Source organism: Cannabis sativa, chromosome 8, assembly GCF_029168945.1.
Source record: "Cannabis sativa cultivar Pink pepper isolate KNU-18-1 chromosome 8, ASM2916894v1, whole genome shotgun sequence".
Lineage (NCBI taxonomy): Eukaryota > Viridiplantae > Streptophyta > Magnoliopsida > Rosales > Cannabaceae > Cannabis > Cannabis sativa.
Window position 1 is genome coordinate 15,792,566 of NC_083608.1, and position 14,920 is coordinate 15,807,485.

Genomic DNA, 14,920 nt, shown 5'->3' on the forward strand with positions numbered 1-14,920 from the left:
TTAAAACCGTTTCAATGGTGCTTAGATTCGTCATGTTTTTTTTTTCTGGGTACTCTACCTTTAACCAGCTTTGATACCACTTGACACGCTCCGAACGATCCGTCGAAGGAGTGTGCGGTGCCCCACAGGTCCGCTTGCGAGGTTCAGCCAACCAACCGAGTGCAACAGCAATCGAAACAACAAAGACAGCAGAAAAATATGAAGAACAACAAGAACAATTGAAGAACACTCAACTAACCAAAGAAATCTCTCTATATTAAAAATGGGAGTTCCTTTACAAATGAAATGCAACTAACTTTACAAGAGTAATGCCTTTAATTAAATAGCCAACCAACAATATCTTTAAAGCATAAAGCATAAAGCAAAACCAAGGAAATAGTTTTCCTCCAAGTAGCTCAGCCCACTTGGGCGTATGGGAAGTGTCCCATCAATTTGGGGTTGACCCTTTGCCCACTTGGGGTGACATCAGCATGACAAAACATGGCAGGTTGCTAACTTGCACCAAATCCATGTTGCATGCACCCCGACGCTTGCCGAACGCTCATACTGGGCGTGCTACAATCAGGTGCTTAATCCTGGGAATTACTTTCCAAGCAGCTCAAGCAGCTTGCCACCAGCTGCTTGTCCCGATAAAATACTCGGGACGTAGCATAAGGCTTTCTTTAATTTGCTAAGTTTAAATTTTTTGTTTGTTAATTTTGATTTTATTTTTCTTAAGCGTGATTGTTTAATGTATGTGGACTCATTAGTTTGTCGGGCTAGGCAGCTAAATACTGGTTTGACCTTTAACATTGGAGAAAAATATACTGCTGTGGATCCTATTTGTTGTTTGGCTTAAAGAAACTTTTGTTTCTAAAAAAAAAAAAGAAGTATTTTATTAGGGGTGACAATTCATGATCGTGAGTCGTATTTGTGTCGTATCGATACCCATATATAACAGTTATATGCTCGACCTGAACACGATCCGTTTAATAATCATGTTAGAAAATAAAACCCGAAGACGACTCGTGTAATCCGTTTATAAGTATATTTTATTTAAACATGTCAACTAATACTAAAATAATTTTAAATAGATTATAACGGGTCAGTTTCGTGTCGTAGGTTAATCCAAACACGACCTGTTTATTAAACAAGTTAGAAGAGTCAACCCGAACACGACTCAAACCCATTTAAGGCAAACTCAAACCTACTAACTCTCGTACAAGTTTCAATTCATGTTATCGTGTCTGACCCGTTTACCGACCGTATACTTCATACTTTTTTTTTTTTTCCAATAATAATAGTGGTTCAAGCTTTTTACTAGTAACCAAAAACTTGTTTTCTTAAAAGTTAAATATGTTAAAACATTTTATAATGAAATAAAAAGTTTTCAATTGTCTTAAAATGTTTTTATTGTTCTTCTATTTTTTTTTTTTTTTTTTTTTTATATTGAAGTATAATGAGTTGATATTTTGAACATTACAATGCTAGTAAATATTATTTCTAGCTTATCGCGTCTGTGACATCTATCCTGTGAGGTGGCGTTCCACTTCTGGCGCTCCTCTCCCTGGGGCATCTATCCAATTTGTGACACTGGTATCCGAGTTTGGGATTGGGTCAAGTTTATTTGGGATCTAAATAAAAGAGGGGTCCGAGCTGACGACGTGTTTCTTTATGCCTCAATTGTTGTGGATACAATTTGGAGGGCGCGCAATGAGAAAGTTCACAATAATTGCTCTCCTGATTTAAAAAAATGTATTGATAATATTTGTACTTCTTATGCAGACTTACAGGTTACTTTGCTCCCTAGTCCCACCCCTGTTCTAAAAGAAGCTTGGTCCCCTCCTCCTCCGGATTGGATTAAGCTGAATTGTGATGTCAAGGTGGGAGATAATAGTATGTGTATTGCTGTTGTTGCTAGAGATCATGTTGGCAGAGTCTTTAGAGTTCAGACTGCTCGGGAAGATTTCTCGGATGCTCTCTGTGGAGAAGCTGCGGCCTGCTGCCTGGCGGTCTCCGTAGCCTTAGAGATTGGTGCTAAATTTGTGATTGTGGAGAATGACTCGAGTGTGGTTATCAATGCTCTCAACGGGAAGGTTTCTCGCTGGGCTATTGATAACTATGTCTCATTTTGTACTAAGAATTCTCCTTCTTTTATTAGTTGTAACTTTATTTATGTCAGAAGAACTTGTAATTTCGCCGCTCATAATGTGGCTAGATGGGCGTTTGCTCATCAGGTTTTTGGGTCTATCCCGGTTTCGGATTTACCAAACAATATCTTGTGTAACGACCGCGAGGTCTAACTATTTGATTTAATGTATGAAACGTTTTTTCTCAAAAAAAAAATATCGCGTCTGTGACATTGATTACGATCACGATATTTATTACGGTCACGACTAAGATCACAACTTATTTGGTTATTAGATTGTAACATTCCCTTAAAGGAAAAAATGCAAATTTAAATGGGGAGTAATTTTTAGTCAAAACTTTATTATTTTGTTATAATACTTTAAGGTATGAAATAGTATCTTTTATAATATCGTTCCATGTATTGCTGCTGCAACATAGGAGCACATTTAAGATGTGAAATATGTTACTTCTAACATTGACTAGCAATTATTTATCCACACAATTATAATTTAAAAGTAACATTAAACATTTATACTTACTAATTTGAAATCTTGTGATACAAATTGCAATTTTTCATGTTGATCAATTGTAATACAAATATTTTTTTTTTTTAAAGTTTGTTAAAAAGTAAAATGATTTTTTATACTTAAATATTTAGATTTTAACCTGTTTGTAAATATAATGAAGAAAAAAATCATAATTTTGATTTTATTTTGTTGTTTTTGGAAACATAATGTTTAAGTGGATTTCAATATTAAAATTTCATAATAAATAATTTCTTCCATTTATGCAAATGAGAAGAGAATGCAAAGAAAATAAGAATTTATATCCTTCTTTTCTTTTCTTTTTAATAAAAATACGATGAAAAATAAATTAATGTGACAACTAATTGAATTATTAACTTTGATGTTTATGACATCTAAATATATAATAAAAATTTTACAATTTATTTTTGGTGTAGTATATTCTATACACTCTGTATTTAAATGAATTTTTTTTTTTTATAATTATATATATTATAGTTATTTAGACATTTATTAAAATTTAAAAAAAAAAATTAAGACACACAAATAACTAATAAGAGTTAAATAGTCTATTATTATATGGATAAACACGTTGTTACTTTATTTTTTTTAATTATTATTATTATTATTATTTAAATAATAAAAAATGTATTGTTTAATATGTAAGAGGTTCATTGTCAAAAAAAAAAAAAAAAATTATGTAAGAGGTTCTTTCTCTATGTATATTTATCATTTTATTTCTTTTATTTTTCCTAAAGTTTGGTTTGGGTGTGTGTAGTTCCTTTCCTTTTGCTTGTGGTAACTAGGGTTCTCTTCTCTCTCCCTCCGATTAAACGCCGACGTTTTGGAACCCCGTCGTGCATCCCCATTCTCGCCGATATGAAGCTCACTGTCAAGACTCTCAAGGGCAGTCATTTCGAAATCAAGGTTCAGCCTACCGATACGGTCAGTAATCTCATTTCCATTTTTGTTTTTTTTTTGTTCTTTTGGAGCTAAATTATTATTACTATGTTAAAGAAAGCTGAATGAAAATGAAGAATTTGCGATTGTTTCAACCCTTAACCCAATTAAAATTAGTTATAGCACAATGATGTGGCTGAATTGATTTGAACTTCCACCGAAAGGCAATGCTGATTCGCTTTTTGTTCTGGTTAATTTTGTGATGGAGTAATTGGTTTAATTGTACTGTATTTATAGTCAATTACGTTTCTTACAGTCTTATAATTTGGTTATTTTATGTGTAAATGTAATTTATATGTTTGCAAATGGGTAGTATTGCTTCAATAATTGTTGATTTATGGTCATAAAGTTATTTCTCTCATTTGTTTTTATTTCTTGTTATAGACTTAATCTCATTGTTAGGCATATTTGTTTAAATGTTCAATGGTGTTTGGTATAATACTAGTACAAAATATAAATTCATGGTATTTTTTAGAGATGTGTAGTTTTTGGCTTGGAAAGATGTTGATATAAATGATGGATTGGTTGAAATGTGGCTTTCATGTGTTTAAGATTATGGCTGTTAAGAAGAACATTGAAGATATACAAGGAAAGGACAATTACCCATGTGGACAGCAGTTGCTAATCCACAATGGGAAGGTCTTGAAAGATGAAACGACACTAGCCGAGAACAAGGTTACCGAAGATGGTTTTCTTGTTGTCATGCTTAGCAAGGTACACTATTTATTTTTTTCTTCCATTCCATAATAGTTTTTTATTAAAGTCTTTCTTGTGTTTGGCTTGGGCAGTTCGACTTTAACATTACCATTTTGATTTTTCAGTTGTTTGATGTGGAGTTTCTTTTTTCATTCTGCATATCTTTGCTTTTTTTTTTTTTTGAGTGGTGGTTTGAATATGGATTTTTCATGTTTGTAGGATTTTCTTATCTTTTTTGGCTGTTTTAGAAAGCAATTACGATAAATTGCTGAATACCTTCAAGATATTTGTTGCTAAACTGATTTAGTTGGTCTTTTTAAAAAAAATGAATTGAATTTTATGATTTGTAACTTGTCTCAACCTAAATCATAAAATGTGAACACATGCTACTTGTTTATTAATTATAAGTATGTTATTATTCTTTTTCCTTTACTGGCAATGTTGCCCAGCATTATTTTGTACTCCTTAATTAAGTTACCATTTTTTTTAATTACAAGTCTGTGACAGTTCTCTTTCCCTTACTGGCGAGGTCACCCAATTATTCTGTACACCTTACCTTAATTAATGGTAGGTACTGATGGAGTGGAATTTTTTTTTTTCGTGATACTCTTTTGTAACCATTAATATATTATAGAGGATGTAGCAAGTGATAAAGAAAGAGAGAAACATGGGAGAATAGGTAATGGAAGAATTTGTACACAAAAAGGAAACCTGTGGTAACACTTCATCATTTTAGGAATTAGTTAGAGTCTGAGTGGTGACCACACTCAATTTATGATGTTTACCTAAAAAAAAAAAGCAGTGCCATAATTTAAGTTAAGCCTTAACAATGTAACTTATTGGATTAATTTGATAATTAATTTCAATGTGCTGGTTTTCTCTGGTTCAAATTTAAAAACCTTATTATATCAAAGATTAGTCTACATTGTCCTTTGTGAGACATCCGATAAAATTTGAAATAAATCTACATTAAACTATGAAAACACATTCAGGTACTTCTAATTTGATTATTATTGCTATTGTTGTTGTTGTTATCTTGAGAAGAAAAAAGAGGAATATGGCGATGCATATTGCTGTGGGGTGGCTATTTAGAATTTTATTATTTGAGCACTTAAGACTTAATTTATTTAGATTTTGTAGTTTCTTTGATGATTTATAACTTCTATCTATTTGCTAGACTTGGTATGAATCACAGATCATTGACAATTTCCTCTTTTAAAGATAAGATTATTTGTTTTTTCTCTCTTTTCTTCTTCACCTCTCTGCTCATTTATATGTTGGGACAGCAGTCCTTGAATGATTTCACAGTGCATTTGTTTACTTCTTTCACATTTTAATGCATGTTGGTGCTGCTTTGTTGGTAAGATAATTAGTATGATGTCTAGGAGGGAGATATTATGGGTAATGATATACTGACATTGATGCTCCAAAAATATTTTGTGGTGCTAAAATTCATTGCTGTAACCTTCTAGCAATCTTGTTTGTTTCCTGTGTCTATTTTTGTTGCTCCTAGTTTTTCTTACTTCCTTTCTGCGTGTCTACAGAGTAAAACTTTAGGCTCCGGCTCAGCTGGCACGGCTTCTTCCACCCAGGTACTGTTCTTACCTGTCATAGGCTTATTTCTCACTTCTGTTATTTTTGTATAGTCACATCTCTTTCTACCTGTCTGCCACAGCCATCTTCTACAAATCCTTCTGCAGCTGCACCAACCTCAAATTCTTCTGCTCCTGCTCCTGTTGCTGCTCCAGCTCCAGCTCCAGCCCCTGATACTGCTACAATTCCAGCCCCTGCTCCTGCTCCTGCTGAAGCTCCGGTCCAAGCCCCGTCAGTGTACTTGAAAAAATCTTTTTTTAGATTGATTAATCCTACATGTATTTCGTATTTTATAGGGTTGATATTCTGGTCATGGAGAGAGCATCACGTCACTTATATATATGTATATAATGTTTTTATATGACCTTTGTTGGCATTAATATTGAAAAGTGAGACTAAAATTAGATGAACGCCTTGTGTTTTTTCTCTGTGAGGACTTGTTATGTGCTTTTTTTGTCTTCCCTTTCATGAAATTCTAGTTTATTATGGGAGAGAAAAATGACAGACTGGAGAATCAGGTTTTACTCTTTCAGATTACATGGTAAAATAAGCGACATTTCATTCTCTTATGGAATGGTCCCATTAGACTTTTAAAAATATATAGGTTTTAGCTAGTTCTTGGTTTGAGATGCATAGAGATCCCTTTAGGTGTGTACCTAGTCTTTTTGCCCAGCTGCTTGATTTGCCAAACTGTCCTACTTCCTGTCACCCGTCATTTGTTGCTAGATTTAGTAAACAACATGTCCTCCATTCTTTTGTTTCTAAAATCTTATATTAAAATGATAGCTTTGTACTAGTTTACCAAGAAAGAACAGTATGTGTAGAACCAATCTTTTTGCGATTGGTGTGGTGCTGATTTATCGTTACATAGGTGGAATACATATTTAAATAAACTTTAATGTATGATTTAAGCAGTCAATGGATATGGTAATGATTTACGTATGTGATGCATTGATAAAACTAGATATGTTGGAGCCTTTACTTAGGTATTTATATTACTGTTAGGGTCCTGGGATATATTTGACTAATTTGCATGACCTTGTAGCTTTTCTGGGATAGGATGCTCAATGGTTTACTATTACCTAGAATTTTGGATCTATGGAAGTGGTGCACTGGTAGTGCCTGTGTAGAGTTGAACTAATATTGCAAAATAAATATTCATGTTGTTCCCTAAGAAATTTGCTTACCACTGGTCTATATTTTAGAAAATTAGATTGAGTTATGAGGTCATAAAAGAGTAAATAATTGGAATCGATACTATTACACATTGCTACTTTTTGTTATGCAGAAAAAATAAATAAATTTGTTTAGTTTAGGTGGTTCATAGGAGTTGATGTTAGCCACTCCTAAAAAAATTGATGGTCAAATGGGTGGGAATATTGTAGTAGTTTCAGTTAAGGGGATGGCTGCACAGTTTTGTCTAGACTTAGGAAATCTAGATTTTTTTTTCCCTTTCTTTTGTAAGTTCTATAAGTATAATCTGTTGTAAACAACGGTACTATATAATGCTTGTCTTGCAGTGATACTGCTGATACCTATGGCCAAGCTGCTTCAAATTTGGTTGCTGGTAGTAATCTTGAGCAAACTGTCCAACAATTAATGGACATGGGTGGTGGAACTTGGGACAGAGAAACTGTTACTCGTGCACTTCGAGCAGCATATAACAATCCAGAACGCGCAGTCGACTATTTGTACTCTGTATGTTTAAATTCACTGAATCTGTTGACACCTGTTTTATCTTGTTTTAACTATTGATGTTTTCTCTTCAGGGTATTCCAGAAGCAGCAGAAGTTGCAGTTCCAGCGGCTCATTTCCCTGCAAATCAGGCAACTGAAACTGGTGGAACCACTGCTCCAGTGTCTGGTGCTCCTAACTCATCTCCATTAAATATGTTCCCACAGGTAAGATTTCTGATATATAAGGATCTTTCTTGCATTCTTTTCTTCTGTGTGTATGTTCAAATTAAACTGGTTTTCTTCAGGAAACACTTGCTGGTGATGGTGGTGGAGCACTTGGAACTCTTGATTTCCTAAGGAACAATCCACAGGTTGGCTTCAAGTAAAATAATTTTTCATTGCTTTTTGTTTATAATTCTGTTCTGCCATATTATGGGCTTTCACAACTGCATACCCCCACCAAGCAAAAGCTTTTTGTCAAGTAGTCTTATGCTCCTCAGTGTCATTGTTGGAGATCTGGCAACTGATTTTTTTTTTGGTTTCTTTTCTAAATTTCAGTTTCAGACTTTACGATCAATGGTGCAATCTAATCCACAAATTTTACAGGTCTATAATCTTTTATTACATTTATAGTCTAATTGTTTTTTTTTTTAATATATTTTCTAAGCTTTATTGCTTGCTTCTACTCTTACAGCCCATGCTTCAGGAGCTTGGAAAACAAAACCCCCAGCTTTTGAGATTAATCGAGGAGAACCATGCAGAGTTCCTTCAGCTAATAAATGAACCCCTTGAGGGTTCTGAAGGGTGAGCACTTTGTCCTTATTCTGAATCTGAAATATCTCACAGATTTTGGTAGATAGGTGAATAATAAGGGTGGGTACAATTTGTCGTGCTATGCTTTACGCACTACAATTTTGGCATGGTACATGACCTCCATCTTGAGAAGTGGTACCAGGATTGTTCCTTTAAGCTCTTACGACAAGAAATCATGGCTTCAATATTGAGGACATCACCTTGGACAAATATAGTTAGGTAAAGACTGTACTGGACGAAGCCTAACAAAACAAATAGCTCCCACAATAAATAGGGCCAGACCCCTTTCTGGATTTTGGATTATCACTCGAGCTCTATTTACCCATTGTTACACCATCCCATACTTAACTATTCATAAGATATAAGTGGACATGTGTAACAGTGATGGATCTCAAATAAGTACCCGAGTTTTTTCAATAAAAAATAAAATAAAAATAAGTACACCTATGCACAACGTGGGTGAATTTAGTTAGGAAGATTTTATATAGGGATGAATATGGAAAGTTGTAATGGCCAGATCTGGTTTATTTCAGCAATGTGGTTTTAGATGGAAGGAGCTTGAATCTTGTTTTGTCAACCTTGGCTCTGTGAGAGAACCAGGTCTCTTGAAAACCTGGGTCTTACTGTTCTTTATTTCAATTCAATAAGTAACTCTAATTCTCAACCAATTTTAGCTTTCTGTTATTGTTTGGCACTTGCGAGTACATCAAACAGTAGGACAGAAAACTCAATTACAAATTACTTGCTTTCATAGAAACTCTCAACCTAACTTCAAAGCAGAAGTGTGAGCCTTTTGTTTTCTTGTTTTTTTTCTTGTTTGGTGGGTTAACTGTAGTAATATTTGGAAGTTCTCTGTTTTGTTTTCTCATCACATTGTTGGAAGATGAATCTTTGAGGGTTCAATTAGAAAGACAAAAGATACGAACCATATGCTCGTAACATTTGTACTCAATGGGAACTAACATCTATAGTTTGTCTTTGGTTTCAGTGACTTATTTGATCAGCCTGATCAAGACATGCCCCATGCCATCAATGTCACCCCAGCTGAGCAGGAAGCTATAGAACGGGTATGCTTACTTTTTGTGAATCGGTGAACTTTTTTTTTTTTTTTTGTGAGATGTAAACCTGCTAACTCAGCAAAATTTGTAAGTTTATGGATTAGCTATGCATGCTCTTAGAGTGGATGAACAACTTATTTGCTTAGAGGATTATCCTATTCGAGAAAGATTTTACTGATAGCTGATGTTGTTTTTCTGTATAGCTTGAGGGAATGGGATTTGACAGAGCTTTAGTCATTGAAGCATATTTGGCTTGCGATCGTAATGAGGAATTGGCAGCAAATTACCTATTGGAGAATGCTGCGGATTTTGAGGATTGATTACTCAACACTATACCATTGGATTCATAGTTTTAGTGTGTTGGATCCGAGCTAAGTTCCGCTTCTTTTCTAGGGTTAGTGAATTTATTATGATTAATTTTGCCCTGGTGAAATATTAGTTACTAATGTGTTTTGAGATTTTTTTTCTCTTTGTATTGGGGGATCATTTATTTTGTGAGGTTTAAAGAGGGAAAAAAAAGAAAAAAATCATTGATATATATTATTGATGGATCAACAGTAATAGTTTTCCTAATCCACAAAAAACGTAATGCAATTTCTCTTATATTTTGTAAAGTCATTTTGAGAATCTTGGTTAATAGATTAAAACATGTTGTGATGGTCCTCATCTCAAATCTCAAGTTCTCATGGTGCTCGACTTTCGGAGAAGATCATTTTTGATAATATTTTAGTAGCTCATCAAAATTTTTCATGTTTTTTTTTTTTTGACAAAGTGATTAGAATTTAGAATCACTCGTGAATTTACGACGCAAACGTCTGCTACCGGCGTTAGAACCTCCTCGAACTAGGATAGTTCATTGTCTAACCGCAGAACATGTTTTGCCAAGCCTTGGGCTGCTAAATTCTTAGAGTGAGCTACATGGGATAAAATTGCTCTTGAAAATTTAGACAATAAAGTTATAATATCTTCAAACAACGCTCCTAGTTCGTTGAAATACATCTTTCCGTTGTTGATAGTTGTCACCAAAGCAAACGAATTTGAATAAACTGCATGAATGGGAAGACCACACATATGAGCTCAATTAAGACCAACCAACATTGCTAAAGTTGTACGAATTCATACTGTACGGACCTGTATGACCCGGTTTTGTTGGCTCCGTTTTGCTGCCCCGTGTTCTCCGTCATTAGTCTTTTTTTTTTTTTTTTTTTTTTTTTTTTTTTAATTTTAAAATTAATCTGATATTTTTTTTATTATTGTTTGTTAAAAATCCTGATTGTTAAGATATCTAATATATATAAATTAGATAAATTTGTTATATGATATATTTTTAAAATTTTGAAGTTTTTTTTTTGAAAGGTAAAATCAATCTTTATTAACCTTCAAAATCCGTCACCAAAACTGGTAACAACTCAGTTGGAATATTTTCCATACTGAACATACAATCAGGATATAATAAAGACGCCCTAGCAAACTCATGAGCGACTCTATTAGCTGACCGCTTAACAAAGCAAAAATAAACATCATTTAGATTAGCCAACATGGCTTTACATTCCTGAATCACACACCCGAACTGAGAAGACAGAGTAGTCGAGTTCCTTAGCGCTTGGACCACCAACAAACAGTCCGTCTCAACCCAAGCTGAAGTATAATTTTGAAGTTTAAAATAATAGGTTTATTAAAATTATTTTTTTAATTAAAGACATTATATTAAAAGGGTTTTAATTTAACAAATTGATTATTTAAAAATATTTTTTTATTTAATCAAAGATAATAAAAAATAATTATTTTGGACCAATGATACATATCCTTCCGAAAGCAAAGTGAAGAAATTCGATGGAGATCATCAAGCCTTTCTTAATTTTTCATTTTAATTTTATTTTTATAAAAGGTTGTAAAATTAAAAATACCCAAAAGCATTCGGTTAAACATTTATTGTTTATTTAATTATTTTAATTATTTAAATACTTATTTTCATGAGATTGATAACATGTTCATGCATTTTATGCTTTTTATGAAAATCCCACGTAATTTTTTGTTACGCATCTCATAGTAGAAACATGATAATTAAAATTGTTCTAAATTGTTTATATGAATTGCTTTGCGTAAAAACTACTTAGTTTTATTATCTTGTTAAATTTTTACACTAATTATAGGTCATTTATAAATGACTCTAACTTTATTTAAAAAAGTGTTTTAGTAAAGTTAAATGAATGTAATGGGTAGTTAAAAAATAAACTTTACATCGTGTAAAAAAATAAACTTTACATAGAAACACACTTTCTTATTTATTTTAATTAATTACATTAATATGGTATTAATTTAGAATCAATTAGGCTTAAAAAACTTATTTTAAAATAATATATTGTGGTGTTTTGATTTTTTTCTTTTTCTAGTATAATTCTATCTATAACTTCTCAAGTATAATTTCTTAGTTCTATTGATAAAGGTTCTATTTTATTTCCATTTAAAGGCATGAAAATTACAAATTTAATGAAAACAAAGAATGAACATACATTTATAACTCAAAATATGTTACTGCATTAGTAACATTCCGACTCATGAATATCCTAATCTCATATAGACATATACCCCACCTTAAGCTAGCTATATTGTTTAACTATAATCAATACAAGACTTTTTTCTCTCAAGACCATAAATCAGCCAAGGAAATACCAAACTCTTCCTCAAAAGAAGTGGTGTCAAAGTCAAAGTCAAAATACTCTTCCTCAGTACTAAAAGGAGTGTTGCCACTACTAGTAATAACTTCTTCAGTAGTAAAAGGATTGCTGCTACTACTAGTAATAACTTCTTCAATACTAAAAGGAGTGCAGCCACTACTAGTAACAACTTCTTTTCCACTTTCCACAGACCAAGTAGAGCTATCATATCCCAATATTCTCTGATTAATTTGGTCAAGCAATACCAAATATTTTTGCTTCAAAAACTCCAACTCTTCCACATCAGTACTAGTCTTACAATCATCTTCAACCTCATTCTCAATCCAATGCTTGAGTCCCATCACCACCTTACTTTCCTCATCCATACTCTCTAGTTTCCGCTCTTGCTTTCGGCTGTACTTGAGACCTTCAATTCTCCGGTTTTGGTGTTTGTGTTCATCAGTGAGGCAACGGGGAATGATTGTAGTTTGATGAAGGTAGTGTTGGAGAACTTCATCCACTGACGTGTGACCGAAAGCATGAGGAATTCCCGCTGGTGATAAGATGACAATGGCGATTTGAGCGCCGCACTTGACGCACAACTCACTCGCCTTCTTGAAAAGCCCATCTCGTCTCTTAGAGAAACTGACAAGCATATTAGAGGGTTTTTTTTGTTGTTTTTGTTTTTTTTGTTGTTGTTGTTCTTCTCCCTCTTCCAAACTTCTCTTACCCATAGTACCTGTAGGAGAAGAAAACATAAAAGTATTGTCTTGGTTCAAAACTTCTCAAAACAGGGTAATTTGTAATAATAGATAAATCAAGTTATCAACACATCCCAAACGATCAGAAAAAGAAATTCAATTCAATTTGACAAAATCAAACCCGAGAAACAACCCAACCGATATCAAATTTTCTATCGTAGAACATAATGATCCACTAACCAAACCCTAAACAAGAAATTAGACGTTTGGTATTCATCATGAAAAGAAATAAACGTACCTATAGTCTATCTGCAATCAGTGAAGAATTTGAATTGAAAATATCAAGGATAGAGTGAAAAGGGAAACCTCTTTGGTTTTTATGATTGAGCTAAGAAAATTGGGCGCGATAGAGAGAGGAATTTGAATATTGAGTAAGGGCAAAGAATATCAAGTGTAGAATGAAGGGGAAACCCTCTTTGGTTTTTATGATTGAGCTAAGAAAATTGGGCGCGATAGAGAGAGGAATTTGAATATTGAGTAAGGGCAAAGAATATCAAGTGTAGAATGAAGGGGAAACCCTCTTTGGTTTTTATGATTGAGCTAAGAAAATTGGGCGCGATAGAGAGAGGAATTTGAATATTGAGTAAGGGCAAAGAATATCAAGTGTAGAATGAAGGGGAAACCCTCTTTGGTTTTTATGATTGAGCTAAGAAAATTGGGCGCGATAGAGAGAGGAATTTGAATATTGAGTAAGGGCAAAGAATATCAAGTGTAGAATGAAGGGGAAACCCTCTTTGGTTTTTATGATTGAGCTAAGAAAATTGGGCGCGATAGAGAGAGGAATTTGAATATTGAGTAAGGGCAAAGAATATCAAGTGTAGAATGAAGGGGAAACCCTCTTTGGTTTTTATGATTGAGCTAAGAAAATTGGGCGCGATAGAGAGAGGAATTTGAATATTGAGTAAGGGCAAAGAATATCAAGTGTAGAATGAAGGGGAAACCTCTTTGGTTTTTTATATAGTTGAGCTGGGCTAACAAAATAGGGCGCCAGATTTGATTTTTGAGTAACGGCTAGGAGATACTCTTTATGATTGTGCTACCCAGTTTTATTAACACTCTCCATTTATTAACTTTTATTTTCATTAAAAAAAAAAAGAATAAATAAATAAATAACTTTTATTTTATATAAAAAAAAATATATTTAGTTATATTAGTTTTTTATATTTTTTATTTAAATTTATATTCTTAAAAATTATACATAACAAACAAAAATAAATTATATTTAATTATATGTAATTATAAAACTTACAATTATTTTTTTGGGTTTCTCTTGTCACGATTGCTTCTGATTAATGGCGGTTTCTTGAATACACTCTTGTGTTCTTCAATAGCATAAATGTGATCACGAGAGACAGATAATTCTATATAATTGACAAATTACGGGCCTCCCTTCCGCTTTAGGGAACTTTCTTCTTGGTTGGTGACTTGACAAGTTTCAAGCTTCGACGCCTTATAGGACTGCTCTTATTAGTTATTGTGATAGAAGCATCATTTTGTGATAGATATTTTGTTTTATATGAGCATTTAGAGTAATTATAGAGTATCATGTGACTGTCTTATATCTTAGTTTTACATATATATATATATATATATAACATATATAAATAGATATAAATGTATATATATATATAAAAATTTACACACTTAAATTACATATTTAAATACTAAAATATATATTATTCTCATAATAATAATATGTGTTTTTTACATTTGGATATAAATTTTTAAATAGTATACTAAAGTGAGAATTTGATTAGGATACCATTTTTTTAATATATATATATATATATATATATATATACTAGTAAAAAGATATGTACGAGGCACGTATACTAAATTTTATGCTAGTTTTTTTCTATTTTATTTGAAAGTGATACAATTAAAAATTAAAGAAAAAATATTATTAGTTATTAGGTGAGATTATTATTATGTGTATAGGAAGAAATCACAAATTAATTAATCTTATAATCTTAACTTTAATCAAATAGGATTCTAGATATATGAACAATAAATAATCATGTAAAAATCAAAAATAATTATTTGAATAAAGAATTCAATATACACAGTTAATCA

At 32.6% G+C, this 14,920-nt stretch overlaps 3 protein-coding genes across 7 annotated transcripts; 2 read left to right on the plus strand and 1 right to left on the minus strand.

The window, feature by feature from the left end:
- The first annotated feature begins 480 nt into the window (after positions 1–480).
- LOC133030427 (uncharacterized) lies at positions 481–2,282 on the plus strand. Its single transcript, XM_061103166.1, has 2 exons — positions 481–487; positions 1,765–2,282. Exons 1-2 carry the CDS (start codon positions 481–483, stop codon positions 2,280–2,282), a joined length of 525 nt encoding a protein of 174 aa, XP_060959149.1.
- A 1,078-nt stretch (positions 2,283–3,360) lies between these two features.
- On the plus strand, positions 3,361–10,047 carry LOC115699759 (ubiquitin receptor RAD23b). 2 transcript variants are annotated; one of them, XM_030627300.2, is made up of 11 exons: positions 3,361–3,578; positions 4,146–4,307; positions 5,834–5,881; positions 5,965–6,113; positions 7,403–7,580; positions 7,652–7,783; positions 7,864–7,929; positions 8,117–8,164; positions 8,253–8,362; positions 9,360–9,438; positions 9,633–10,047. In XM_030627300.2, the coding sequence occupies exons 1-11, from the start codon at positions 3,513–3,515 to the stop codon at positions 9,747–9,749; spliced, it is 1,155 nt and encodes a 384-aa protein (XP_030483160.2). In that variant the 5' UTR covers positions 3,361–3,512; the 3' UTR covers positions 9,750–10,047. The 2 variants fall into 2 exon arrangements, with proteins under 2 accessions (XP_030483160.2, XP_030483159.2); XM_030627299.2 differs by having other exon boundaries at positions 3,370–3,578; positions 5,965–6,119.
- Positions 10,048–11,840: 1,793 nt separating this feature from the next.
- Positions 11,841–13,948, minus strand: LOC115701193 (agamous-like MADS-box protein AGL29). Of its 4 annotated transcripts, none has more exons than XM_061102442.1 (3): positions 13,683–13,948; positions 13,086–13,153; positions 11,841–12,825 (listed from the first exon to the last, which is right to left on the minus strand). In XM_061102442.1, exon 3 carries the CDS (start codon positions 12,818–12,820, stop codon positions 12,074–12,076), a length of 747 nt encoding a protein of 248 aa, XP_060958425.1. In that variant the 5' UTR covers positions 12,821–12,825; positions 13,086–13,153; positions 13,683–13,948; the 3' UTR covers positions 11,841–12,073. The 4 variants fall into 4 exon arrangements, with proteins under 4 accessions (XP_060958425.1, XP_060958427.1, XP_060958426.1 ...); XM_061102444.1 differs by having other exon boundaries at positions 13,365–13,948; XM_061102443.1 differs by having other exon boundaries at positions 13,259–13,948.
- Positions 13,949–14,920: the final 972 nt, after the last annotated feature.

Coding starts and splice junctions, on each gene's coding strand:
- LOC115701193 (XM_061102442.1), bottom strand. CDS start 12,820: ATGGGTAAGAGAAGTTTGGAAGAGGGAGAAGAACAACAACAACAAAAA.
- LOC115699759 (XM_030627299.2), top strand. CDS start 3,513: ATGAAGCTCACTGTCAAGACTCTCAAGGGCAGTCATTTCGAAATCAAG. Junction 7,581..7,651: donor CAGTCGACTATTTGTACTCT/GTATGTTTAAAT, acceptor TTTTCTCTTCAG/GGTATTCCAGAAGCAGCAGA. Junction 8,363..9,359: donor CCCCTTGAGGGTTCTGAAGG/GTGAGCACTTTG, acceptor CTTTGGTTTCAG/TGACTTATTTGATCAGCCTG.